The sequence below is a fragment of the Dendronephthya gigantea genome, unplaced genomic scaffold (genome assembly GCF_004324835.1).
Source record: "Dendronephthya gigantea isolate DGI-Jeju-01 unplaced genomic scaffold, DenGig_1.0 000027F, whole genome shotgun sequence".
In the NCBI taxonomy this organism is placed as follows: domain Eukaryota; kingdom Metazoa; phylum Cnidaria; class Anthozoa; order Malacalcyonacea; family Nephtheidae; genus Dendronephthya; species Dendronephthya gigantea.
This window is the reverse complement of record NW_021163037.1, coordinates 63,453-90,215: the sequence shown is the minus strand read 5'-3', so window position 1 is coordinate 90,215 and position 26,763 is coordinate 63,453. Positions and strand designations below refer to the sequence as shown.

The window sequence follows — 26,763 nt, the reverse complement described above, 5'->3', positions numbered from 1 at the left end:
ATAAATATGGTGTACATGTTATTGATGTCGATTTCAGTACTTCATGGAAAAACAGCTTAAAAATTGAAAAAAATCATCGAATTTGAACTCTGCCATGTTAAGAAGAAATTTTATAAAAGGTGCGTGGATAGCGTGTCCTATATGACTTCATTTTTTAATGTTATATTTGAGAAATTTTTGTCATTTTGTATCGTAGTTTGTCGCTGGCATCGAAAGAAATGTGCATCGGTCAAAGGTCATCCAAAAATTACAACTCATTACACTATTGTTCCACGAGAATCAGATCCCAGATGGAAAGGTATATTTAATTATCTAATGTTCTTCTTAGTCTTTGGAAAAGGCCAAGTCGAAGCCTGTGCAGTTCATGAGTCGCATTATAATTTTGATGTATCTGATGTAATTTTCCACGTAAGTGACATAACTGACATATTATGTAATACAGTATAGTACATACTGTTATCTTACATAACAATATAGACATAGCATGTTAATCTACAACAATTAGGCTATGAGGCAGAGTACAAGCAAATACCAAATAGACACTATTGACAAACTGTTCTCACATTTCATATGTACATTCCTTCAATGGTACACATTACCATAACTGTGATATTGCATATACCGATAACTCAATTTCCATGTACATAATATTAATTGGAGAGTTTTTTATGATTTTCTAAAGATGTGGATATGGAAAGGTTTGCGGATCAGACAGATGTTGTGATTGTTGGTGGAGGGCCAGCAGGTTTATCTGCAGCAATCAAGTTAAAACAATTGGCAAATGATAGTGGCAAGGAAATTAGAGTCTGTCTGCTAGAGAAAGCACCTGAAATTGGTATTAAAAATATGTTTTATTACTATAGACATTTACTATAGATATCTATAGATTACTCTGTTCAAAAAATTGTCAGAATTTCCTTCCTATGTATGTATGTAAATATGAAGTAAATAGAATCTTGATTTTGTGTGGGAGTGGTTTTTTTGAAATCATATACATTCTCTTAATATTCCACTCACTCACTCACACATTTGTTTATTCTGTAGGTGCTCACACCCTTTCTGGGGCATGTATAGAACCAAGAGCTTTGAATGAACTCATTCCTGATTGGGAAGAGAAAGGAGTAAGTTAGTTATGTTTAAAACAATTTGTTCTGCTGTCATGCATGTTAAAATATGACTTCCACTAGAATTGAAGGAAAAATTAGTAAACAGTAGTATGTGTCTGTGTTTTAAGTTAGTTCGGTGTCAACTAGTTTAATTTAATGTCTTGTCGTATAGTATATGGAATTTGATTTCCCCCTAGGCTCCATTAAAGACTAAAGTCACCAAAGACAAATTTTCATTTCTCACAAAAAATAACAGAATACCATTGCCAATTCTACCAGGTAAAATGTGGTAAAAAAGTGTAAGTGATTCAGTGAAGTTGTTCTATGTAGAATTTAGTTGCAGACTCTAGAGATTTTTATGGACTGTAGTAGACCAGTTTTTTTTAAATGTAGGAATGCCAATGAACAATCATGGCAATTATGTTGTTCGCCTTGGGCATTTGGTAAGCTGGTTAGGTGAACAAGCTGAAGAATTAGGTGTTGAAGTTTATCCAGGCTTTGCTGCAAGTGAGGTGTGTTCAAGTTACAATGACAAGGTTTGCAACAGTGGTGTGTTATTTATGCCTGATATTCTACAATCTCTAGGTTTTGTATCATGAAGATGGAAGTGTAAAAGGTGTTGCCACAAATGATGTTGGAATTCATAAAGATGGGGCCCCAAAGGTGTAGTTGAGTAACATTTTCTCAATCACAACAGACAACTTTTAACTCTTTCCCAGTTTCCCTTAATATACTGTAGGTTATATCCTATTAATCCTAGTTACATGCCTTGTACCAAGGCACTAAAGATATCCTAAAACTAGTCACCCTACAGTTGGTCAAAGAACAGTGGCTACATGCTGAATGACTGTGCAGGAGTCCACTTATAAATGTTCTATTTACTGTAGCTTACAACTCCCTAGTAAATACAGCCAAAATGACTTTACAGAATTACAGCCTTGTTAAATTCGCTGAGCTTAATGTACTCATGCCTAATGAGCTAATTTTACTATTTAAGGGCAATTTCGAGCGTGGAATGGAGTTTCATGCGAAATTGACGTTATTTGGCGAAGGTTGTCATGGCCATCTCGCTAAGACATTGTTCTCAAAATTTGATCTGCGTAAAAACTGCCAACATCAGACGTACGGAATTGGATTGAAAGAGGTATATTTTTACCGTATCATACTGCTTCTCACACAGGCTGTCCGCGAAATTCAAATTATGGTGATGGTACATAATGTATCTCGTGCTTCCTCATAGTTACTTTGTTACAAGTTACTTTGTTTTTAGCTTTGGGAAATTGATCCCGCAAATCACCAACCAGGTTTGGTAGAGCACACTTGTGGCTGGCCTGCGGTATGTCATCCACGTTCATCCTCTTTCGACCACCAGTTTTTTATTACAATTCTGGTAGGGTGGATACTAAATATAGCAAAGGAAAAGCAACATGTTTCGATTTTACTTTTAGGATAAAAACACATACGCTGGTTCGTTTATTTACCATTTGGATGAAGGACCGCTCGTCTCCATTGGATATGTTGTAAGGCCTCTTTGAAAACTTTCGTATGCTGATACATAAATAATCATTTAAGCGTCTCAGTTTGCATACGTTTGGACTTTGGACTGATTAGCCCTAGTAAATAAAAGAAATGATTTTGTGATTTATGATCTATGTATGGTGGAAATGGACTTGTGAAATTTAGCTGAGAAAGATTTTTGAAACTGAATAGTTTTTATCACATTTCACATACACACGTGTAGTGTTACTGGGTCAGATCTAAAAACATGCTAAGTAATGCAAAACTTACCCCGTTTCACTCCTTTTGTTCTAGGTCGGCTTGGACTACTCCAATCCATACATTAGCCCATTTAAAGAATTTCAGGTTTACCAAAAATGTTACAATTTTGTTTTCTTTCGAGTAATACTTTGACTCGGTAATTTCTGTAAAATTGGAGACAATCCAATTTGGCGTAATGGCGGAACCATTTGTTGAAAGAAGATTCATCATAGTCTGTGTTTTGTCTATTTCAGCGCCTAAAAACACACCCGTATGTTCAAAAGACCTTCGAAGGCGGGAAAAGGATAGGTTACGGAGCACGTGCTTTGAACGAAGGTGGACTGCAGGTTTGTAGAAATGTCGCTGATGCGTAAAAAATCATTGAAAGTAACATGCTTTTACACCCCACCATTATTTACCACCCGTCAGGGGCCGATGGTATGAAAGCCGGATAGAGCTATCTACCGGATAGTGGCTCAATCGCTTAAAAATTGCTAAACTTTTAATAAATCTTATTCTATCCTAAATGGAAGAAACCCCTTTAATCGCTTTTCGAGCATTTTTAGAACGGTTGTAAAAACGCTATCCGGTGGATTAGCGCTGACCAGCTTTCATACAACTGGCCCCAGAATAAAAATAACTTAGCCGGTCACCTCGAGGACCAAGCACGGAATTGATGCTGGCTGCTGTTGCACATAGCCGTAATGCGATATGACATGCATACAACATACATGTTGTGGTTTTCTTCATTGTAGAGTATCCCTGAACTGGCATTCCCAGGTGGGGCTTTGATTGGTTGTAGTCCTGGTTTTATGAACGTGCCTAAAGTCAAAGGTACTCACAATGCAATGAAAAGTGGAATTATTGCTGCGGAGAGTGCTTTTGAGGCGCTTACAGATGATAATTATCAATGTGATACTGAAGGTACAAGTGCATGTTACTTACGGTTCAAATCTCTTCATTTTCGCATCAGTGAGTAGTGCATAGTGGGCCACATCCACGCAATTCATCTCAATTCATTAATTTCTTCTTTGAGACCAGTGGAGGTAACTATATGTAGCCAGTGCACCAACTACCCGCGTTTGACCAACGACGTTGGTCGCTAACTAAATTCACTACTTTCATTTACACAGGATTGTACTTGAAGAACTACGAAGAGGCGTTACGCGATAGCTGGGTATACCAGGAGTTGCATGCAATCCGCAACGTACGGCCCTCGTTTAGCACCGCACTTGGAATATACGGTGGCATTCTGTACACAGGAGTTGTGAACTATCTGTTACGTGGTAAAGAACCATGGACATTGAAACACAAACATACCGATCATAACTCATTGAAGCCGGCGAAAGATTGCAATGTCATTGAGTACCCCAAGCCTGATGACAAACTGACATTCGACCTGTTATCATCGGTAGCATTGACAGGAACGAACCACGAGGGCGATCAGCCAGCTCATCTCACCTTACGCGACGACAGCGTGCCCGTTGACCGTAACCTGGCTATTTTTGATGGCCCAGAGCAACGATTCTGCCCCGCTGGTGTGTATGAATATGTACCGGAGGAAGAAGGGGATGGCATGAGGTTGCAGATCAATGCTCAAAACTGCATACATTGTAAAACATGTGACATTAAAGATCCTAGTCAGAATATTAACTGGGTTGTACCCGAGGGTGGAGAGGGACCTGCATATAATGGAATGTAGAGAACATTTCTTCAGTGGTTCGGTAGTTTGCGAAGATTTTTCATATCTTTAGCGAGAACAGCAATTTATTAATATATCTTATAAAATTTTCTGTTTTCCCAAATATTTCCTTGTGTATTGTCCACTGTAGTTTATGTGTTGCTTGAGATAGCAGCATAAATACATTTTGTTAGAATTTAGAAATATGTGTTTATATAGGACTACGGCGGGTGTTATACATTATGTAACAAAAGATTTTCCTTTCCTTTACAAATTACGTGACTGAATATTATTTTTTGCTAAACGTAATTCCATTCACATTTTTTGTCACCAAATGTTCATCGTGTGGGTCATTTTCGGTGCATCATTGTATGGCTCAATTCAAGCGGAATGGTCCCAAACTAAATTCTTGCATATGCACACATATGCAAGAATTGAATTGAATGCACACATATGCAAGAAGAACATATGCACATCATTTTCGCAGACAAATATAAAATAAGAGGGCTTCTTCCAGTAATAAGCACGAGTCCGTTTCGTGATGCACAACAAGGGTAGTAGCTCGCACACTATCCTACACCTCCTGTAGGAGTGTTTTTCTTACACCGCGGAAAAATCGTTCAAACGCGATCTTCTATATCAGACTACAACAAGAGTTGCGAAACTGGTAAATGGAATTAGGCCAAATGAAAGAACATTCTTCAGACTCTACCTTGTATCCTTCAACTCGCATCAATGAGCTCGAAGTTCGAGTTCTCAGTTGTGGGTTGTTATTTCCCAGCTTTATTTGAAATCAACTTGGAATCCCAAAGCTAACTTTACTTTTTCTGTATTTTTTGTGTCCAGTCAAATGGTTTCCACCACTCAGCAAACTGTAAAACCTTCTTCTTTTGAGTTTGAAAATTCTCTTTTCTTGGTTTCTTCCAAATGAACGGTTCTAATTCCAACATACCACCAACAATTTCCTAAAATGTCAAGTTGCTGATTTACGAAGTTGAAAACATCAAATATAGTAAGTAAGACTTAAATGCATGTCTTCAAAAATACACAAGCATATCTCATACGGTACAGTACCTTGCCAAAATAAGGAGGTATCAATTCTTCATTTTCTATCACGTGCGCAAACCCTCCGTCCAGTCCAAATTCAACAGCAAAATACGGCAGGCCTTTTGGAATCTGAGTACGACAAGAAATACAGAACTGAAAAAAAACCTACAAATGGCTAAAATAGATCACTGTGGATCGATAAGCTTACCGACGAACGGAAACTCTTCTTTCTTGTATCAATCAGTTTTTTGTTTTGCGCCCACTCCGAATCTGATTCCTGTATCGCTTTCTAAATAAAAATTTTCGAATCTTTTAGCTATGAATGCTAGTGAAGATCATGCAGTTAGATTCCTTTTTCCAGTGGTTAAAACAAAAATTGAAGCCGCTAAAATATGGCTCTGGTCGGATCCGCGAACTCGGGCCTCACGTTAGCAGACAGAATCAGACTTTATAACTAGGAGTTCATGTGCTGTGTGGCAGCAGGAAAATCATGTGATGTATTTCACCGTACTTTGAAATAAATCGGTGCCATATCACCAACTTCTTTATCAACTGGAACACACTCAATCATCATGTGACGTTTTCTGTGCAAACTTCTGTTCATCTCCATAAATACTACATCTTTTCCCTAAACGTAAAAGCAGCTCAACTTAGAGCTATAGGTATGGGTCATTCTAAATCAAATCGACTGTAAAAAACAGCACTCGACAGCAAAACTGTCCAAATGCCTGAATAGATCACGAAATTTTCGGCGTTTCGGTTCAAGTAAAGCCGGTTTTCCACTAGGCGATATTTTTCGCTCGATTTTCTTTTCAGTTGTGACCGGTCAAGGGCATCTGCCACGGTCGATTTCTCACAATTGAAAAGAAGATCGAGCGAAAAATTTCGTTCGATCGAAAACTTTTCGCCTAGTGGAAAACCGCGGCATTAGTATTATATACCAGTCTAACTCTCCAGACGAAAGGCTCTTAGACTCGGAGAGTTCATACTTACCATTTCTTCAAACATTTTTGTCAAGCCTTTCTTAAAAATCTATAAAACAGAAAAGTTAAATTACTCAGCGGATCATGGAATACTAAAATCCATTTGCTGATGATAATATTTTGTTTACTCATAATTTAATTAATTAGTTCCCAAGTTCCACATATAGATACATAATATGGTATAAATTCTGTAAACCAAATATGAGCATAACTTCGAACCTGAATTTCACTCCAGATATCTTCATCCACCATCGTACCAGCGGTATGGTGCATGATGGGAGCTATTAAACAGTGACCGTCGGTCAATGATTGATTCACAGGTAGAGTAAGGTACACCTAGGGTGGAGATAAGTTGGTTTGTATATATTTAATGCTGTATTACAGTATTACATCTACTAGAGAATATATATATAGAGAATATTAGAACATACTTTCAATCCAATAGCGATGATAAGATGTTTCGCCAACTCTCGACTATCCAGGCAAAACTTGCAATTCTCCATTTGGGCAGCGAGTCGCTGATGCTCTGTTTTAATAATAAAATAGTCAGATGTTAATGATTCTGGGTAATCTAGACATGCCCTGCAGTAGGTTACTACGTCGTCGGACGTTGGTGCACGAGTATAAATAGGTTACCTAACGTGGTTACAGATTAACAAACACGATTTAACTGGTAAAACGGTGAGCTCTGCACTTCATGAGTAAAAAGAAAGAAAAGCAAAGAAAGACAAAAAATAGAGATCCAGTGCAAATTCCTTGGTTATCCATCGCACGATTTTATCAACTTGTAAGCTCATTCTTACGATTCTGTGATATTACAGTACAAAACCTCACCATCAATAAAGGTTCACTGTGACTGACACTGAGGTCTCATTTGACAAGATTGTCATGACTAACTTCTATTGCAAATGCACACTTTCCGAACAAACCTCTTATAGCCTTCTGTTTAGACTTCTCTTCAAGCTCCTCAGAAGTGTACTTGCTCGCAGCGGCTGATTCAAACTTGTCATCCAAATCAAACTGTCCTCCCAACTATTATGTGCAAATAATTCAGCAAAAGGGAAGGGGGCATTAGATTGAAAAGGCAATCGCTTGGAAAATACGTACGCTTCATCCTGCATGGTCGGGATTTCATGAACTCTGAGAGGTCGATAATAAGAGTGCTGTAGCCAAAGACAACAAATGAAAACGACAATATTTACCTTATGGGCAAGTCTAGCATACGTAGCATTCTGGTCTTCGGCGGTACTCGTCCTTTCTTTGGCAACCTAATATTCCAACAGGAAAGAACTATTACACACACGGAAATTACAAGCACCTCATCCGACCATACTTCACTCCCCCCCCCCTTCACCCCCGGCGGTATGTGGCTATAAAAACGTTCAATTCAACAGAAAAATTACCCACCAGAGATTTGAGATCATGATCATCATCGTCACAAAAGTAGCGACTGCGCTTTCCTTCCTCGTCATGAGTAGACACCTGAAAACATGTCACGAAGTCTTATGAACTAAATGATTTGACTACTGAATGGTATGGTGGCATTACACATAGCTCAGGCCTTCCTAAGAGAGACCAAGCAAGCAATAACTCACTCAAAGGAATGTTTGTCGGAATTTTTGTGAGTGTTACTGTCGAGCGGAGACCTGGGCCTAATATTAAGAAAATACTCTTTTCTGCCATTTAACCTCGGCAAGCTGTATATGTTGGAACACAAAATAACAGATTTACCATCTTGTGGCGCTTTCTTCGTTTTCCTTTTCCCTCTGTTCTCGAACGAGATTCATGTAACGGAACAACGTTTCCACCACGATCTGTTCTTGTCAAAACAACAACATTATCACCCTCGTCATTTTTCTCGATTTTCGAACTTGATTGTTCTTGTTTTTCCTTTACTTTTCTTAACCTCTCTAATTTCTCATCAAGCTCTTTTGCAAGTTCCTATAGATGTTAGCAAAGAAATGTCGTTAATAGTGATTCAATCAAGCTATTTCTGGCAACAATGCGTTAACATATATATACCCCGTATGCACGCAGGCATGTGCATAATGTCAGACTGGGCGCCGGCCCATATATAATTTCAAAATAGCGTTGACCTTCAATTTGATGGTTTATCTGGTAAAAACCACATTATTTCCACTCTATTGCCAGTTTTAGCCATAGTTGGTTTTCGTATATTTGCAAGTTTTGACCACAGACTGCGATTATTCACGTTTTCGCTTGGTTGTCATGCATCTCGAGTAATTACCTATCATACAGATTAGAGATTTCTACCATACCTCGTTTCCCATGAGTTCAGCTTTTAAACGTTTCGCTCCGAGAGCATTGAGATCAGCCTCAGTTACACGTTTCGACATCGCCTCTTTTTCTTCGTTCTCTACTTCTTTCTCTTCTTTTTTGTCTTCTTTGCCATCGTTTTCGTCTGAGGACGATTCTGAACTCGGACTGCTTCGTTTAGAACTTGTTTTCATGTCTCTTTCTTCCCTCAAATGTTCCCTGTGACTTGTTTCCTTCTCTTTATCATCTCCCAGGTTTTTCCTCCATTTTCCTATCAACACAATACCAGCTTTATTTTACAGGTAAACAATATTCGACTAATTTGGGTTAACCAAACAGATTAATTTGGACCAAACAGATTAATAAGATACATAACCTTGTCTAAATATTTTTCTATTTTCTGTATTTAAATGGCCCGTTGGTGACTGCACACTTCCGATAATCTAACACATTAACACCCAAGACACAGGGCCGTCGCTAGAAGCTTAACTGAAGGGGGGGGGGTGTTTATTCATATATTCATGTTCGTACAACCGTAGAAACAATAGCTAACAAAAGAAATTAGTCAGGCATAAGACGAATATACAAATGAATCATGCCCCTACACTTACAATTAAGCTTCTAGCGACAACTACGACTAAATGCAACTGCGGTAGGAAATGAAATCAGAAAAAGGAAAATGTTATGATTGAATCAATAACCTGATGGCTTGGTAGTTCTCTCCTCTCTGTACGCTTCATATTTCCGGTCACGTGATCTCGAAGTATGGCTGTCATCATCCGCGGGTGCTCGCATTAACTTCATCAAGGACGATCTGAACAAAAGAGTATTAAGAAGAAAACTACGATTAAATGAAGATTTTAGGATAAGGGAATGAAGAAAAAATTAAAGACGTGTTTGACATAAAAAAATCTGTTCACCTCTGTTCATCCATCGGTTTCCTGAACATATCCTTACTGTTATCACGTGAACTGGAACTTCTTGAATCCTTTTTAACGTCTTCACGTAATTCATCTCTGTTATCTTTCCGATGTCTTTGTGCCTGTCGTTCATGATTTTCATTCGACTTGCGTTCTCGGCTAAATAACCCCCCAAACATGGTTAAACTTTTGAAACTGTGTTTTGCAGTGGTGCAAAATTTAGTTTGTAAGGTCATATCTTAACGTTGAGGAGTCTGTTTATACACGAACTACAAATGTAAAGGGTAAGTGTTATGACGTTATCAAAAATTGTAAGATATGAGAATATATGTCACCTGTTTACAACTTCGCCATTCGCCAGGGATTTCAACTTCTCCAAAGACTGTGGACAAATACATACAAAATATATTTTTTATGGTCATTATGATCGAAAACAGAATTTGACGTCGTACATCATACTAATATATTAGAGACGGATTATCCGTTTGGACCAGTGGCGTACGAGAGACAATAATTAGGGGGGGGATTGATTTCTTTCCAAATATATTGTTTTTACAGGTTTGTTAACATGAATATATGAATATGTGCCCCCCCTCTTCAACTATCGTGTCTCGTACGCCACTGGTTTGGATGAATGATACGTAATCCGGCGTATAGAAAGTGCACGGGAATTGGGAAATTATTTAGACGAATTTATGAGAGTTTTGATTATATATACAGTAATAAACTTGTAAAATTGAAAAGCTCAAATTCTGTGAATTCGGTTGTTGTGTTTCCAGTTTTCTTGTAATAATAATTCAATATGTACCCCCCATCTTTCTGCAGCAACATCCTCCAATGATCTACCTTCGTCTTCAGCCTGTTGTTTGGCTCGCTCGTACGCTCTTTTGAACCAAGCTCTGTTACCACCAGTGGAAACCACTATATTTCAAATAAATTAGTCTAATACTTCAATAATAAAACGCACGGCGAATTTTCTCAACTTATATCCAGCAACAATATAAGTATTGCGGATATACGTTACATATAAAAATACAAAAAATCACCTACGAAATACCGATCCTTATTTTGTACAGTATCGCATTATTTTGTAAGCTCCAAAAGGATTAAGGGCAAATTCACCAACGTGATTGGTTGGTGAATAATAACTAGCAAGCAATCACAAACCCGAAATGAAATAGGCAATAGGCACAACTGTGCGCTTTGCATTGAAGACTAATTATCAAAAATATTTTGCCTTCCCTTCACGTATGTACATTCTACCTTTTTCAGTATTTTTTTCTGATGGCAAGCCTCCTCCTCCTTTCTTCCAGTATGGATTTAGCTCTTTTGGATGTTGCCCGAGCTAAAAAATAAATTCCAGTGAAAAATGAATATCAGTGCAATATCTCGTAATTCCCCAAATTAAACTTAATCAAGTGTTGTACCTCCGAATTGTTGGACGAAAGTTTCAATGATGAATCATTATCTTCAGTCTTCTCTTTTCTTTCTACTGTGTTTACTCTCATGTTTGTTTCTGATGGAATAGGAAACATCATCCAAGAATCACGCTAGAAATATTGAAATCAATTTTCAACATACAACCCTAAGTAGCCCGGACTTGCAGACCATATTGCAGTCTGTGTCGCACATATGATACTAGTACTACAGTTTGGGGTGATATTTTCTACTGGGCAGAATTTTGAAAGTGCTGTGCGAAGCGGAATTTAATTCCTTTTTGTTTTTGAAAAATTAGTTATGCACAAAAGATCACAATTTAACTAAAACAATTCTGTTCCAAGCAAAGCATTTCAGCATGTATAAATTTGGATGTCACAGACTATAATTATGTGTAACTTGACACAAACACTTCCAATGACATAACTGACAAACTTACAACTGGAAATGTTGTATACCATACCTGAGGAGTATTTTTTGCATTTTTCTCTAATGTTGCATCATCTGAGGAATTATTTCTCTCCACCCATTCATCCTCCTCTGAACTACTCTAAAATATAACAGTTACTTCAGAACAAATACCCCAGATCAGCCACATTATGAAGTAGGACACAAATCTACAGCAATTTAACAAAAATTTATTACTTACACCCATTTTTGTCATCCTTTTTTATTCTTAGGTAAAACCTGCTATAAATTTGTGTCATAATTCTTACCTATCCACCCTAAAGTGCTGTACTCTACTAACCCTTTTGTGCCCATATCGTATTATAGGCTTTTATTCACATTGTAACTGTAATTATTATATGCATTTTTATTGGCCAATAATAGAAAATAGACAGTAGAAAACTCATATATACATAGTATTTGATAATACTTTTTGTCGTTTTTTCTTTTTCTTTTTCTTCTTATCTTGCTTGTGTTTCTTCTTTTTTACATGCTAGTTAGGAATTCATAATGATATATTGTGATATGAATTGATTGATAACTACAATAGCTACAACTTTCTCATTAACTCATAAGGATGTTAAATTGTTAAATCTGTAAATCCTGATGCTACAAAAAGTCTAATCAAACTTTGTGTAATATCAGACTTTTCATGTTTGTCATCATTATGAGAAAGATCTATTCTACCGTATTCTCTCAATTTTGCTCCAGAAAGCTTATTTGTTTAAGACTCCATTGAGTCGAAGGCTGTTTATTGGAGAGAGGTATATATGATGTGCATGAAATGAAAAAATGTCAATGACATTTAATACATGAGCTTTTTCATGTAGAAGAAGAAGAAAATATACAGTAGTTCCATCATTCTTTGCAGTTGGTAGTTATGGGTAGTTATTTGGTAGTTATGTTAATGCCTGCACTACCTCATCCTCGTCACTGTTTTTGGGAGAAAGTCGACTATCAACTGATGGTAACATCCAGACATCTTCACCCTTCTTCTTTCTTTCCTCCAAATCTCGTTCTCTTCTTTCATACTGCTCCTTTGCCTTTATAAAGGTGATACAACCTAAGTATGCAGAGCCTAAGTAGTAAATCGCAAATTATAGGGTCCTGTAAAGCAAAGTAACTTACTTTAAGAAGCACTGCTTTTCTTTCTTCGCGACGCTGCGCTTTTCTTGCGTCCAAGTCCGACTTAGAAACAAAATTTACCAAATCCGCCATATTTGTTTTGATGTTTCCACTTTCATCAAAGTAAATTTTATTTCAAACACTTGAAATTAATGCAAATACTTTGATTACTCTTGTCAGTCTTGTGCTGAATGCTAATGTCAGTAATGCTGATCGGATCATATGGTAAATCATCATTATTTCATAATAGAACCAACCTAGGTTGTCACTTGTTTCGAATTCTGTCTCAACTCTCTTGAAAACTTGTCACACATTCTCACGAGCTAAACAAGTGCATTGCATTCTCACGAGCTAAACAAAAATTAATGCATTGCATTCTCACGAGCTAAACAAATCCGATAGTAATCTGGTATAAACGGGTAAACACGACCTAAATGTTTGCCATTCACAAAGAATGCTTCTTATTGCTTTTGATTGGATGGAAATTAGAACTATTTGCATGCTTAAAACAAAAAGTTCAAAAGAAAGAATTTAAGGCTAGTTCCTAGTTGTTGCGTAAGTTAACGAGTTATATGCATACGCTTTATAAATGTGTCAAATTCAAAACAAGTAAAATTGCTTTTGAATTAGACTTTCATATGTCATACAGACAGTCGGCGACGGCGATGCATTCATCGCTGACCGTCATGAGAACCAGGCTTTAACTAACTTCAAATCTAGGTGTGTAAACTTTTTTATCTGTCTATGAGAAATATAAGGTGCTGTCGATCCCTGATCCGTAATCAAAATTAAGTAACTACGCTATCTTAGGATGTGCAATAATTTCTTTCAATTATAGATTTAGAATGTACCATTGTTATGCCCACATTCCAACTCTGGGGTGTTCATAATGATAAAAATCTGGAATTTTTATTCGTTCGAATTCCAATCCGACATTATATGCTCGTTCTACAAGATCCCAGTCTTCTCCACCCCACCGTGTGGTAAACTTCACCTCATCAAATCCATCAAAGGTCTTCCAATCTGTCTTGTATGCACCAAACATTCCGTATCCCCAGGGATCCCAAGCTCCATGCAAGTATCGTGGTGAAGCACCACATGACAGCCTTGCTAGGATGGGGGTGAAAACCATTTTACCTTTAATGCAATGCTGAAATAAATTAGTTGTGTCAGATTGCGTGAACACTGAACATTAAACATTGATTAATAGGTGGCTATCACAAACTATTTCTAGCATGATACAAAGGCTCGTACGGATAAACCAACAGTTTCTAGAAGCGTTGGTATGAACAGAAAGTCATCGTTGCAACGGTAGCATAGCTAATTTTAAGATGACTGCAGATATCATCATAATAGTATAGTGGAGAGGGGCATGACTAAAATGGTCCTAACTGAAAATTGGTAATTTAAAGATAGGGGAACTGTAGGGGGTCCACAGGACCTCTTGCAGAAAATTTTCTGTATTTTTGAGTTCCTATGACTTGATTTCCAGCATTTTGGGGAACAACTACTTATGAATCAACCTCGGCAGAGTGAGATCTGTTGAGAAAATACCATTTCTCACTGCACATTTCTCATTTTGTCACTGCACATTCTACTTTTATCACTGCACAAATTGGTTATCACTGCATGCACACTAAAATTAGGTATGCACCGTAGCGGGGATGGTATTGAAGGGGGTTAATCTCCAAACTTCTAAGAAATTACCTTATACGTTCAAAAATTAAAAAAAAATGAAAAAAAAATCTGCAGAGCAATTGATGTATTTGGGCTCGATTTTACTTAACGTGTCTATAGGCCAGCTACATAGAGGTGCAGTATAAATAAAAAGAGAGATTATTGAGACTTCTTTTTGGGTGAAGTTGTATCAATTGTCTTAACAGCTTTCGCGGTTCACCTAACGACTCCTAACGTTCTCCTAACGACTGTACTTGTCGATTTAATTTGAAAGGGTCGAGGTTCAATCTGGGCACTATGTTGAGAATGTCTGAGGCACTCTTGGAGAGGTAAAGACACCACGGTTCCGGTCAAAGGATAGACCTGCATGCTCAATTAGATAATCTTTGCTCATTTGAATGAAAAATTTTGTTCGCTCGCAAAGACTACTTGTAGTCTGCTTGAAAAGAATTTTCAGCTAAAATAAAAAAATTAGGCACACGTCGAAGCTTTCTCTGGCGTTCATGCATGATAAATGATTGACATTCGATGATAAATAACTGGATACTTACTTTGCGGATACTGTTTGCAAATGACGGTGGAATTTCCAGATGTAGATCCACTGTGAAAACAATTGCATTCGGATCTGTCACTGCATCTGCTGCTCTATTCAAGGCATATGTCTTATGAAACCTGCTGTTCGAACACTTTAAAACCTTATAGTTTTTGAATGAGCTCTTTTGAAATAGAGTTTCACTGTCAATACTTGTACTGTTGAAATCAAATACAATTACGTGTAGGTTTTCATCGGCAGTACTCTGATAAAGACGCTCCATATTCTTTATAAAATGCCACACCCACGGTGCCTGTTTTCGGACAGAAATCAATAAATACACTGGCACAGTTTTGTTCCATTGCATGCCTTCAGGGTAACACAGTGTTTTGTTATTCTTAAATTCGTACACATACTCTGATAAGATAACCTCTTTATCATTTGTGTTATCCCACAACAATAGTTCTAGAAAAAATCTATCTCCATGTCTTAATGTTCCTTTGTAAAACTCTCGGTTCTCTTTATGCCAATCTGGTTTCTTCTCCACACTCAAAATCTTTTTCAACTTGTATTTTCTACAAAGTATTCGTTGCACAGTATGATGAATTAATTTGTTAATCTCCCTTACCATGGTTTCGTCTTTGATCGAGTTGTTTATTGAGAAACCCGTCTGATTTATCCGTCTTGATTTAAATTTAGAATGAGTTTCTCATCCAGGGGCCAGTTGTATAAAAGATTAGTAAACATGTAACTGTCAAGATCGGCCAATCAGGGTCGTGTATGTATGAGTTAACTAGGAATTAACTGTATGCAAAATGTAGTTAAAGAGTTTTATACAACGGCCTCAGAAGGGATTTCCGAGTTCCAACCGGTCTGCATATATAGTTAGACGGGAAAGTTAGACAATAAAGTTCGGACGAAAACCTATCTGTGATCGGATTCACATCAGACGAGTTTCCCATCTTGACCGAGTTTCCGTCTCTATACTCTCTAATATGAACTTACCCGGGATATGAATCTCCAAGTTTCTTCAGATATTTTGCAACAATACCAAATGCGTCTTTTTTCTCAAGTGGAAACCATGGGTCCCACTTTCCTTCCTTCAGCATGGCATGTTTAATTTCTGGATACATGTATGATGGGTTAACAAAATGCATTAAAATATCGTACTGATTCACGACTTTTTTACCAACATAACCTGGGCGATAGGGACAAACCGGTAGAGCTGAGCTAACATCATTCCACTCAAGATATTTAATGCCTGAATGAAATTTTTCAGTCGTGGATAAAATTGATTGTTTGGGATGACCAGTTATGTAATTTTGTGTTGCTCGAGTGAATGGCACATGCTCTATTAATTCCTCAAATCCGTGAGATTCTGCTAAGAAAGAATAGAGATATTTGTGAGATATTACTTCAAAGTTCTTAGAATTTGGAATTTTCCACCTGAGATGAAAAGAACTTTGAGGAATATGTGTAATTAAAACTTCTATGAAGTAGAAGTTGCTCTGTCTCAAATGTATTTCTGATGAGTAAACCTCACTCGAATTTCTTTTCACAGAAACCAAGTTTTGGTCTGTATTAGAATCTTCACTTTTGCATAAAAGTTGGCTATTTCGCCAATGATGATCGCGGCTCAACCATAGTTCAGCGCCGCAATTTGATGACATCGAGAACTGAAAATTACCCGTGTATGGCACGAGTAAATAACCTAATATTCTTCGTCCAAATTTCTTCACATTGTTTCTGCTGCCTTTAATCCATTTTATTTCCAAATTATCCACAAAAAATTGTGTATTGGGATAGATTGGAAACCGTGGGCTCTGTACAAGGTTCTGCAATCCGAGTTCACAAGAAAATTCCCATGTGTGGACATTTAGAAAGCCACGATTGCCCAATTTTCCAAACCGTTTACTAAAAACATCTTGATTATACTCAGGTTCCGATATGCTATTCCATACGACGGCATTTGATTTTGAGGTCTGCTTGAAAGGTAATATGTTTGCTCTTTTGGTATAATTCACTGGCACCTGACTGGAAACTTTCCTGTTTAGTATAAAATATATAATAAGTACATACAATCCGACCAAAAATAAAGGTAGTGAGTAGATGATATGTTTGATTGCACACCGAGAAATACGCCATTTTAACGACCACATGCATGCTCGAAACATCTTTAGGTTTAGCATTGCTTGTCGTTATCGACATATCGTTAGACGTTACATTATTATTATAACTTATAAGTGATTGGAAATTGAAGAAAAATGGAATAAAATTTGTTTCTCGTGGTCTTGGAAACAGTAAATACCTTAAAAATATCTTTTTTTTGTTCGGAAATGTTTCTACGCAACTATATATAGTTAGTGTTGACAATAGGGAATTTAGGATGACAACTTCAACAAGCCGCGCTCGATCATTCTTACTGAATTGTTTTAACCGAACCATTAAAAGTTTGCCGCATATTCCGAAGAGTATAATGCTTTTCGCCACGTGTATGGAGGAGGGGAACTTGACAACGGTGTTATTTTCTATGTGGCGAAAAATTTGTTAAAAGCGATGCCTTGTATATTCGATCTTATGTGATTTTGTTGCGTTGTTTGTACAGGATGGCGCTTGATCGCCAAATCAAATTAGCCATGTCAAAGCGCGTTTTACTCCATGCATGTTTCCGCGCATCCGGCATGTATTATCCTCTATAAAAAATTATGTACATCATAACAAGTACCTTTTAAAAAAATATTAATCCTGCAAAAACAGCATGCATTTATAAGTCGGATTTGTTAAATCATCGAAATATTATCAGTTTTATTATATATACCATAAGCCCTATATGAGCTAACTGATAGGGCCCTGGAGCAAATTTCTCTCAAAGGGGCGCCACTGGTATCCATATAAAAATTGATATATGATAAAAAAAATCGAGTTTAGTGTGTTTAGAACTACAACACAATGAGAGTTAATTGATTAATAATTATATACCTTCCACAATCAGGGGCAAATACTGCAATTTCATTGGTTAAGAGGATCGAGTGCGATTAATCATTAATCGCGCCCTTTCGTGAGCTTAAATTGTGTTTTAGTACTTTTCCTTAAAACAAGTTGATTACAAAGGGAAATATAATGAATAAGTATAATAGAACGAATTAAGTCGTGCAATTAATCGCAAAATATTTTGTAATCACTCGTATGATTTTGCCATTAATTGTTAGCAGTCAAGAAAATGGGTTCGTAATTATTTGACATCAGATGTTCACTCCGACATTGTGTGGCCGGGAGTTCTTCGTAAATACTAGTTATACCACAACGTTTTTTGCAACTTCCTACAGTTGAAGCAAAGCTGCTCCTTTTTTACAAACCAAAGCAACCGCACCATTACGATGAGAAACTAGCTGAACATATCCAATCCATACGCTATGACCAAAACACAAGCTGTTTATAAGTTCTCCAGTTTCAGAGTAGCTAAAAAGATTGTAGCGGTCTGCGACGCGCGACGTTAAGATTATTACACGTTTGTTTTTGTGATTAATCGCAACCGAAGCAATGAATCCGTGTCCTTCCGGAATAACAATTTTGCGCTGTAACACCCCGTTTTCTGTATAAATATAAGCAGCCGTTCTGTCTGCTGAGATTATTCTGTTTGTTCCATCGGATTCCATGAAGCGAATATTCCCAAGGCCTTCGTGAGACAGCTCGTTGTCGACTTTAAATGAATTAAATTGAGTGGATATTTTACCAACATACAGGCTTTTCGGCTCGTCGTAATTTAAGATTGCTATCTTTCCATCATTTCTAACTGCCATGCGTACTTTTTTCCAAGAGGTGTTTTGAAGAAAAGGTAACAGACACTCGACATTTTTCTTCCCGTTTTGATCAAAGATAAAAATCGTGAAACTGCTCGATTCATCGTCACCGCCTACTTGAAATGCCGCGATCACATATACATTGTCCTCGGCATCGATGTCGATCGCAATGATGCGGTTCTCTGACGTCGGCCTGTCCCTGAAAACTTTACACAGTGTACGGCTCTCTTTGGAGCTTGGTTTGAAAGCTTTGATGGTATTATTTCCAAACATCTTTGCAACAATCTCTGTGCTACTGTTAACAGTACATAATCCAGGGGAAATATTATCGTCAAATGAATAATTTGGGAACAAGGGCATAACTTTCACACCAAACACCTCAAGCTTTTCAATAAGGTTATACTCTCCAAAGACGGGCTGGTAAATCCCCTTGGTAAGCTGGATTTCGGGCCAGTCAAAAATTGCTAGTTGCAAATTTGTGAACTTCATGGCGAAATCAAACAGTACTTGATTCAGTATGTGAACAGACGCAGCGTTGGCAAGTCGCTTTTTCTGATTAAACCGAGACTTCATTCCACCGTCAACCAGAACGGAAAAAGTCTCTTGAATTGCTCCGACGCCATGCAGCTGTTTAAGGTACAAGAGACAGTTGCTTACGCTTGCTTCTGGGTCTTCCATTTTTTCTAAAATCCGGGCAAGTATACGAACCTGCGAGGCTTGAATTCGATCCTCCGTCAATAACGCTTCGTTGCAGAATGCCTCGGTGGCTTTTTCTCGCGCGAGTTTAAATGACTCGATGGCCGATTTGAATCGTTGATTAGAATGTATGTTCACCGAATTGATTGCATTCAGCAAAGCAATGGCCTGGTTGATGGAAGGATTTCTGACTTCTGTTACGTTATCATGTTTGGTCAGCTCTGCAATTTCCTCACTTGATTTCAACGAGAGTAGAGACTGGTATAAACCGTCGACCCCTTCTTGTAGAAAGCAAAGGCTACTCAATAAATCCTTTCTAGCCAAACCATCCAGCTTGCTTTTTATGTCATCGAGTTCTTTCACAATCAAGCGACGACATTCCTCGTCTGTAACGTCGCCATCCTGCAAACGTTCGATAACTTCCTCGCGAATCCTGTCGGCCAAAAGTCCAATCGTGAACTTTAAAACACCGCACACAACGTCAACCATGTTGCATTTGATTCTGAAGTTTTTTTTAACCAAATAATCCGCTGTTTAGGCACAGATCAAACAACAATAATACGTACGTGACACATGTATGCAACGCCTTACAGTGACGCAGCCTTGCTTCTGAATTTAAATAATTCGCTGCGCATGAATGTTAATGCATGCACCCCCAATTGCTATCTTAATTGTAATTGTGCGATAGGAAATATAGTTCAAACCAACTCTTGGCCGCAATGAGATAATTCTGATACACAGTTGAACTGCTCTTGTTCTGTCGCCTTCAAAAACTTTACCAGGTGAACGTACTTTCCTAAAATAATTTTATTTGCCTCGTTTCTACAATTCAACATATCAGGTATGCATGTCTGGTATGCAAGTTCACCATTATCTATTATACGGCTTATCAGAAATATTTTCCTTGGTTCTTTGTTCTTCGCTTTTAAATTTGTATGTTGTGTGGGTGCAAAAACAATAATGATTTATTTTTAGATCGCTTCACCAAATTTAGGCTTTTTAGCTATAATTTGGTAACAATTTCACAATTTTTTTCAAAAAAAATTTTTCCCACCCAGTATTCTCGGCGACGTTGTGGTGATTACTAATATGCCCTCTCAAAAAATATAAACGCTGAACCACACAACTGCTTGATCTTTCCTGAGAAGCACAAATTTTGTGAAAACATTTAAAACTATATATAAACGGAATCTATAGTCGGTTTGGTGGCCCGCCGACTAATAAATTGTACTTCTATACGACCCTGGCATTCTGTAACCCCACCGCACCAGAAACGTTTGTGCCCAATTTTTTCTAATCCAATTTTTTCCCGTTACACTTGTTCAAGACGCCACGAAAAAGATCAATTTTCATGCTATACTTCGCTATGATCATAAGGTCCAAATTTACAAAAAAATATTATAATTTATAGAAAGTATTTAGCAATAAAACTTTTCAAACAGCTTTCCATCTTCCGCGAAAAAATCTCTAAGCAACGCGTTCGTACGTTTGAAATAGAAAGAGCCCCTTCTACATTCCACGCTGTCCGATATTCTTCAAGCTTGTGGATATTCTTGATGCAGGATACACTACCGGTACCTCTGTCTTCTACTTCATTGCCATTTCCATTCTTTGCTTGATTACGCGTTGTTCGTAATCATTGGAACTTTTACTGGAAGAGAGTCAGATGAATTAATAAACCCCCGTCTTTATAAGACCACTCATAATCATACGCTTTTTGCATGACAAGTGTCGACTTGGCTTTATTGACCTAGGCGACGACATTTTCACCAATTAAAGCCATTCCAATTTCCAAATTGTTTTCTGTGGGTGTTATCGGGATAAAATATCCCCCACGTACTTTATCATATTAATAATATATCGTTTCATAATTAAAAAAATACGGATACGTACAAGTACACAGCAGGCGCCTCAGCCTGCGCAGGTTTGTCAAAATTTGGATCACTTAGAAGTAGTTGAATTCCAACAAGAACCTATGTAAAATAAAATAAGATATGGCAAGATGTTTTCTTCAGCAAGCCGTAAAGACTAAATTATGGTACGAAACGACCAGGGGTATGGGTACGAAATGACGAGAGTACGAAAAGACTTGACACCTAAGTTTTTCATGACTCGGAATTCTTGAAATATACCCGCAAACAATCGCTTCACCTCTTTAAATGTTGTCTGTGGTTTCCAACCGTGATTTCTGTCAATGAGGGACAAACTGACCGTTCCGGAAGGAAATACGTTTGGATGAAATATTGGCGGGGTAAACTGACCTGAAAATGAATAAACAAGTAATCAATAAATGACTTGCATATTCTAATACTAGTCATAATGACTTTTTGTATAAAAACTAATGAAGCAGCTACCTATACTTGCTATACTTGCACAGGATTTGTGCCCTTTTCCAAAAAAAGTTCTACAAAAGATCTTATTCACATTTTTCACTGAATCCCTCAATTGATCTACCCACTCTGTGTTGCAAACATAGATGATTTCTCAAATGTACTAAATAAAATCATTTCCTTGTTTTTTCAACTAATTTGGAAAAAAATGCAACCTGTTGCAAAAATTTGGCTAAAAAAACTGATTGTCCTGTCATTGTCATTTCACTGAACCAGCCTCCTTTTTTGCAGCTCCTTTTTTGACAAGATATTACCCTTACATTTCGGTGGTGAATAAGGATAATCTTCAGGAAACTCTACACTCAAGTTGTATGATGCTCCAGCCCAATGTGTCTATAACAAATACAGTAAATGTAAAAATTTTAAAAACATGCCATTCATGAAAACTAAATTGAAACAAATTGCTGCAATTTTGCTGTACCATAATGATTGATTACACACCTTCGGCATTCCAGGAATAGCTGAAAAATTTTGAAAAATCATCAAGCTATACATTCAAATTACATCATAATTTCACTTTTCTAAACTCCCAAGTTATTCAGGATGAAAATATTGATGTTTTAGAGGCACACTTCCTTACATACTGAATGCAGTATATGCAAGTTGTTCCCAGTGGAGTAAAACAGGATTGATCAATTGTTGTGTGGCACTTCTGAAAAATTGTTATTATGTATTCACTCCTACCAATGCCTTCTTATGCAACTGTAAAACTTGATTTGAAATCTCTTGCTTGAGATGGCACACAGATTATTATAATAAAAATTCGATAACATTTTGCATAAAACTACAATATATTGGGAGAAATACAAATATATTAGTTTGATTGAACAATACTATTCCTGCTTACCACATTTCCAGTTTAACATATCCAGTGTTCCATCTTCAGTTTTGCATGGCTCGGCAATGAAGTCCTTTATATTTACAAAACAAATTACCATAGATATCAATGGGTAGTGCATTTTTAAACTGATCAACTACAGGGGTATTTAACCTAATAGACCCTGTGTGGTTGGTAGGAAGCTCAAGCTATATATTCCCAAGAGATTAGGGAGAGGGGGTGGTGCCCATGGTGGTCCTCTTTATATTTCCCATTGATATAGGAAATACCCTATACGGCTACACCATATGCAGTATCTACTATCTAGAGAAATGATTGAAATTCCCGCCTCATATGCTCTAAAGAATCATCACTCACTTTAGGATGGTTTGCTTTCCATGCTTTAAATTCCTCTTTCAGTCTTTCTGTAGCATCAACTCTGAATTCTTTTGACGCCATTTTTATAAAAAAAAACAAACACTAAACCAACAAATTAGATTGATTCGAAAATCTTTTGCGTGCACCGCAATGACCGCATGCAGTTCCAAGAACTTCCAATCTTACAATCTTCAATCTTGTTCTTGTCTTGTTCATGGTCTTGTTCGTTTTAGACAGTACTTAGAGTAACAAAAATAAAATGTAGCGGCGCCAATGCGCGGCGCTGACCCAGGCATGCGAGCGAGGTGTTTATATAACCCACTGATATAAGTCATATAACCCTGTCTGTGAACTTTTGACCTGTGATATTGAACTTTTAGAATTAAAAATGTCAACTTTTCTATCCGCATACGGGGATTACATTTTTGGCGAAAATTTTAATACAGCTTTACTTCCACCTCGATTTTCATTTATTTAGATAATAACCTGATGTCCTGATCAATATAAATAATAAGGCTCTAGTGACATTCAAATAACCACACTACACGTTGGATAACATTGGACGAGGCTTATATTGAAAGAATTTGCAAATTTCAAATCTCCAGAAACAGCCATTTACTGACTGTGATGAGTTATATATATTGAGGAGTAATGCTTTTTTTACTGAATTGTGTCTGTTAAATCACTTAAATGTCTTAAATCCCACTCTGCTATGAATAGTGACCTGGATATCAATTATTTCGTTCAAACAAACCACTTAGACTGCTTTCTCTATAGAGGCTCTACTTAAAAGTTAAAACTCATAGCAGCCACAAATGAACAAGTTAAAAGTGTGAAGCCTATGAATATAGTTGAATGTTATAATTGACACCCTGTTTTTAAGTGTCAGTATGATGAATGCGCCACCTTTTATAAAAAATTTACGATTTGCATTTGACGAGACAATCCCTTCATGGTGCATGCAGGCGGAGATCTTCATTGTACGTGGCAAACAAGAAAAATTGCAATAACCGACCCGTCGATACCGAGACGAAAACCGAATTTCCCGCAAATTTAAGGCGTATATGATTCGAGGTTAACCCAGCGCTGGACAAAAGCTCCATCAACTCGAAACAAACAAGAATTATGTACAAACGTTTTATTCCATGGCATGATTTTTTTACATGCCGTTCGGCTATATTTCATGAGTTTTAATGGTATTACAAATAATCATAGGGCGAGGAACTGAGCTAGCGCTTGTATGAAATCAGAGATATATGCATGGTAGTAGTATGTTCCTTCTTCAGTAATATAGTAGGGATCTTGCTCGTTGTCAACCGCAACGGCGACGGCTGGTACACTATATACATCACAAAAATTCATCACAAAAGAAATGAATACTTAAAGAGCACACCGCTGAAAAGAGTGACTTTGCTACGCTCTGTCTACGTGCTGACACACAAACTGAACCCTTTAAATTTGAGGTCTCTCGAAACGCCAACGTGTGATTGTTTTACAGCAACGCTAACTCAGAAAAGTCCATTGCTACTGAATAATAATTTAGTATGACCTTATGAATTCAAAATCTTCATTCTTCTCAAAATAAGTGTAACTTGAACAGGGTTAGAATATGTCTTCAAAATATGAACGGGAGGGAGGTGTCGGGGATGTGACACCTGCCTCCCACAAATAGTTCACAATGATAAGAGTTTGGTTGGCAGACGAGTGTTTCAGAAGAAAATGCCGGACACTGAATATAAATTTCCCGATTTATCAAGTTGTCCAAGTTTTCAACCGAGTCGCGCAAAAATATGGGAAAGAGAAAAAAGTTAGCTTAAAACTTATAGACATAACTCAAGATCAAATTAAGATTTGAGTTTGATAAAAGTATTCTACTATATATAAATATAGTACATTTGTGTTTATTATGATGTGCATGTATATGTATATATATAATCCTTTATTCGTTTACAGACATGCAGGTCAGTGATTTTGTAATACACGCCGGCGTTTGATCATGCGAGTTGCCTCGAATTCCTAATTTATTCTGCATCAGCTAACTTTTTTAACTTCCCTAATCTCTACCCCACATTTTTGCCCGACTTGATTGTGAATTTGCACAATTTGTCGCCGTTGTTGATTTTTCTCTCATCCGTCAGTGATAGCCGGCAGGTACAAAAATCCACTGCGATACTTTGGGCAATTTGTACCCCAGAGTCAGGCTATTTTTCAAACCCACTACATGTTTTTTGACAAACAAATATATATAAACATACACACCAATCACTACAATATATATATATATATATATACATATATATATACTGATGATCGCTTCATAGCGTGAAACTCCGAGTAGCTAAGCCAGTCTTACAATAAATAAATATATTTTCGCTCTGCCGGTAATGATATTGACCGCTCTTCAACAATTGTCAAGTTCTGTGAAGTCTTTGTTACAGTCAATTCTTTGGCGCAAAGGTGACTCATTCATATAATTTTAGACACGGGGTGTCAATTTTAACAGACTTCCCACTATATATATTTACAGGCTTCATGCACTTAACCTTTTGTTATTTCGTCCTAGCTTTGCACGCAGAAGAGCCTCTATAGAAAACAGCTTAAGGTATTTTCTAACGAACGAAAGAATTGATTCATAGGTAAGAGACTGACTGCATGCATGGTCATGATCATTGATATCTTATAGCGCAGATTGGGGCATGCATGATAGCTGCGATGAATACAAAATCATAAAAAAAAACATAAAGCGTATATAGGGGCCTAAGAATTTTTTTGACGGGGGGCAGACGAATAACTCAACAAGGAGCGTGGGGAAATTAAAAAGTTAATACATATATAAATGTAGCTAAGTTATGTTATTAAATTCATTTTGAAAATATTGAAGATGAAATTTATTATACGAGGAATAAAAAAGGAAATAAAAATGTTCATGCATGGTATTAATAACTTTATAATAGAGCTCTTTGGACCAATAGCGTGTCGAGATGGGGTAAATAATTGTAACTGCATGTACTTATAACTATATATTAACTGGCAGGCTGTAGCTACTAGAAAAAGTTTACTGGGAAGGGAGGGTTGAAAGTGTGTCCACACCTTCTGTTGTTAATTTCTGTAAATTAGAATGGATTCCAATTCATAATCTCATAAAATTTCGTAAGATTTTACTTGTTGTTGAAAGTTTGCGTGGCGAAGGTCCCATCGAACTTATTACATTTGGCCTACCTTTATTACCCTGATATAGTGTGTGAGGGCCATTAGGAAGAATACCGTTTCGGTAATAATGCTGGGTTTTTTTCAACCCTCTGTAAATATTGATTTAATAATAATAATGATAATAATAATAATAATAATAATATTCGTAACGGACTGATTGCTATTGAAGTCAAACCCGTGTAAAATTTCAGTTTCAAACAGTCATATCATGTACATTATTTGAAACCATAATCAGTATGTTCGTTTGGCACTTGGCCTAAAATGTTACATTTGCGTCTTTTTGGACCATGAACTGGTCCCTAACCGCTGCTAATCTTGTTGTTGTTGTTGTTGTTGTTGTTGTTGTTAGGGGGCGACGCTCTTTAAAAAAACCCTAAGGCTCTATCATTACTTGTTTGATCGGAATGAAACTTGGCACAATTATTCTAAGCATTATTCCGCATCGATTGACGGAGTTCGAATTTTTACTTTTTACCTTTGAA

General features: G+C 37.1%; 4 protein-coding genes and 1 long non-coding RNA gene across 6 annotated transcripts; 1 reads left to right on the top strand and 4 right to left on the bottom strand.

Moving 5' to 3' along the window:
* The first annotated feature begins 22 nt into the window (after positions 1–22).
* Positions 23–4,583, top strand: LOC114523328 (electron transfer flavoprotein-ubiquinone oxidoreductase, mitochondrial-like). The gene is made up of 14 exons (XM_028544215.1): positions 23–119; positions 197–298; positions 683–835; positions 1,045–1,121; positions 1,304–1,385; positions 1,500–1,618; positions 1,692–1,769; positions 2,104–2,250; positions 2,377–2,442; positions 2,555–2,626; positions 2,919–2,969; positions 3,119–3,211; positions 3,620–3,788; positions 3,998–4,583. Exons 1-14 carry the CDS (start codon positions 95–97, stop codon positions 4,564–4,566), a joined length of 1,803 nt encoding a protein of 600 aa, XP_028400016.1. The 5' UTR covers positions 23–94; the 3' UTR covers positions 4,567–4,583.
* LOC114523340 lies at positions 2,035–4,002 on the bottom strand. Its single transcript, XR_003687009.1, has 4 exons — positions 3,518–4,002; positions 2,895–3,121; positions 2,588–2,654; positions 2,035–2,508 (listed from the first exon to the last, which is right to left on the bottom strand). It is a non-coding gene; the product is annotated as an uncharacterized LOC114523340 (long non-coding RNA).
* Positions 4,584–4,792: 209 nt separating the features above from the next.
* LOC114523327 (CWF19-like protein 2) lies at positions 4,793–11,753 on the bottom strand. Its single transcript, XM_028544214.1, has 19 exons — positions 11,673–11,753; positions 11,200–11,322; positions 11,036–11,117; positions 10,581–10,693; positions 10,108–10,154; positions 9,773–9,931; positions 9,554–9,666; positions 8,855–9,123; positions 8,307–8,516; positions 7,983–8,057; positions 7,778–7,843; positions 7,505–7,607; positions 7,007–7,101; positions 6,795–6,911; positions 6,586–6,624; positions 6,104–6,220; positions 5,801–5,881; positions 5,620–5,721; positions 4,793–5,510 (listed from the first exon to the last, which is right to left on the bottom strand). Exons 2-19 carry the CDS (start codon positions 11,308–11,310, stop codon positions 5,364–5,366), a joined length of 2,046 nt encoding a protein of 681 aa, XP_028400015.1. The 5' UTR covers positions 11,311–11,322; positions 11,673–11,753; the 3' UTR covers positions 4,793–5,363.
* LOC114523333 (CWF19-like protein 2) lies at positions 11,694–16,542 on the bottom strand. Of its 2 annotated transcripts, XR_003687006.1 has the most exons (5): positions 15,996–16,542; positions 15,010–15,565; positions 12,785–13,931; positions 12,577–12,699; positions 11,758–12,149 (listed from the first exon to the last, which is right to left on the bottom strand). XR_003687006.1 is itself a non-coding variant. In XM_028544222.1 (3 exons), the coding sequence occupies exons 1-3, from the start codon at positions 12,872–12,874 to the stop codon at positions 12,060–12,062; spliced, it is 303 nt and encodes a 100-aa protein (XP_028400023.1). In that variant the 5' UTR covers positions 12,875–13,639; the 3' UTR covers positions 11,694–12,059. The 2 variants fall into 2 exon arrangements, 1 of the variants encoding a protein (XP_028400023.1); XM_028544222.1 differs by lacking the exons at positions 15,010–15,565; positions 15,996–16,542 and having other exon boundaries at positions 11,694–12,149; positions 12,785–13,639.
* Positions 16,543–20,385: 3,843 nt separating this feature from the next.
* LOC114523338 (SUMO-conjugating enzyme ubc9-like) lies at positions 20,386–23,294 on the bottom strand. Its single transcript, XM_028544230.1, has 7 exons — positions 23,072–23,294; positions 22,724–22,787; positions 22,318–22,337; positions 22,137–22,209; positions 21,638–21,747; positions 21,380–21,459; positions 20,386–21,137 (listed from the first exon to the last, which is right to left on the bottom strand). Exons 1-7 carry the CDS (start codon positions 23,150–23,152, stop codon positions 21,074–21,076), a joined length of 492 nt encoding a protein of 163 aa, XP_028400031.1. The 5' UTR covers positions 23,153–23,294; the 3' UTR covers positions 20,386–21,073.
* Between the last annotated feature and the right edge of the window lie 3,469 nt (positions 23,295–26,763).

Coding starts and splice junctions, on each gene's coding strand:
- LOC114523328 (XM_028544215.1), top strand. CDS start 95: ATGTTAAGAAGAAATTTTATAAAAG. Junction 836..1,044: donor AGAGAAAGCACCTGAAATTG/GTATTAAAAATA, acceptor TTTATTCTGTAG/GTGCTCACACCCTTTCTGGG. Junction 2,443..2,554: donor ACACTTGTGGCTGGCCTGCG/GTATGTCATCCA, acceptor TTTTACTTTTAG/GATAAAAACACATACGCTGG.
- LOC114523327 (XM_028544214.1), bottom strand. CDS start 11,310: ATGATGTTTCCTATTCCATCAGAAACAAACATGAGAGTAAACACAGTA. Junction 9,932..10,107: donor AATGGCGAAGTTGTAAACAG/GTGACATATATT, acceptor GGGGTTATTTAG/CCGAGAACGCAAGTCGAATG. Junction 5,511..5,619: donor TACCTCCTTATTTTGGCAAG/GTACTGTACCGT, acceptor TTGACATTTTAG/GAAATTGTTGGTGGTATGTT.
- LOC114523333 (XM_028544222.1), bottom strand. CDS start 12,874: ATGGCGGATTTGGTAAATTTTGTTTCTAAGTCGGACTTGGACGCAAGA. Junction 12,700..12,784: donor GAAAAGCAGTGCTTCTTAAA/GTAAGTTACTTT, acceptor ACCTTTATAAAG/GCAAAGGAGCAGTATGAAAG. Junction 12,150..12,576: donor AAAACAGTGACGAGGATGAG/GTAGTGCAGGCA, acceptor ATTCCTAACTAG/CATGTAAAAAAGAAGAAACA.
- LOC114523338 (XM_028544230.1), bottom strand. CDS start 23,152: ATGGCGTCAAAAGAATTCAGAGTTGATGCTACAGAAAGACTGAAAGAG. Junction 22,788..23,071: donor GGAAAGCAAACCATCCTAAA/GTGAGTGATGAT, acceptor GTAAATATAAAG/GACTTCATTGCCGAGCCATG. Junction 21,460..21,637: donor CACAGACAACATTTAAAGAG/GTGAAGCGATTG, acceptor TATTTTACATAG/GTTCTTGTTGGAATTCAACT.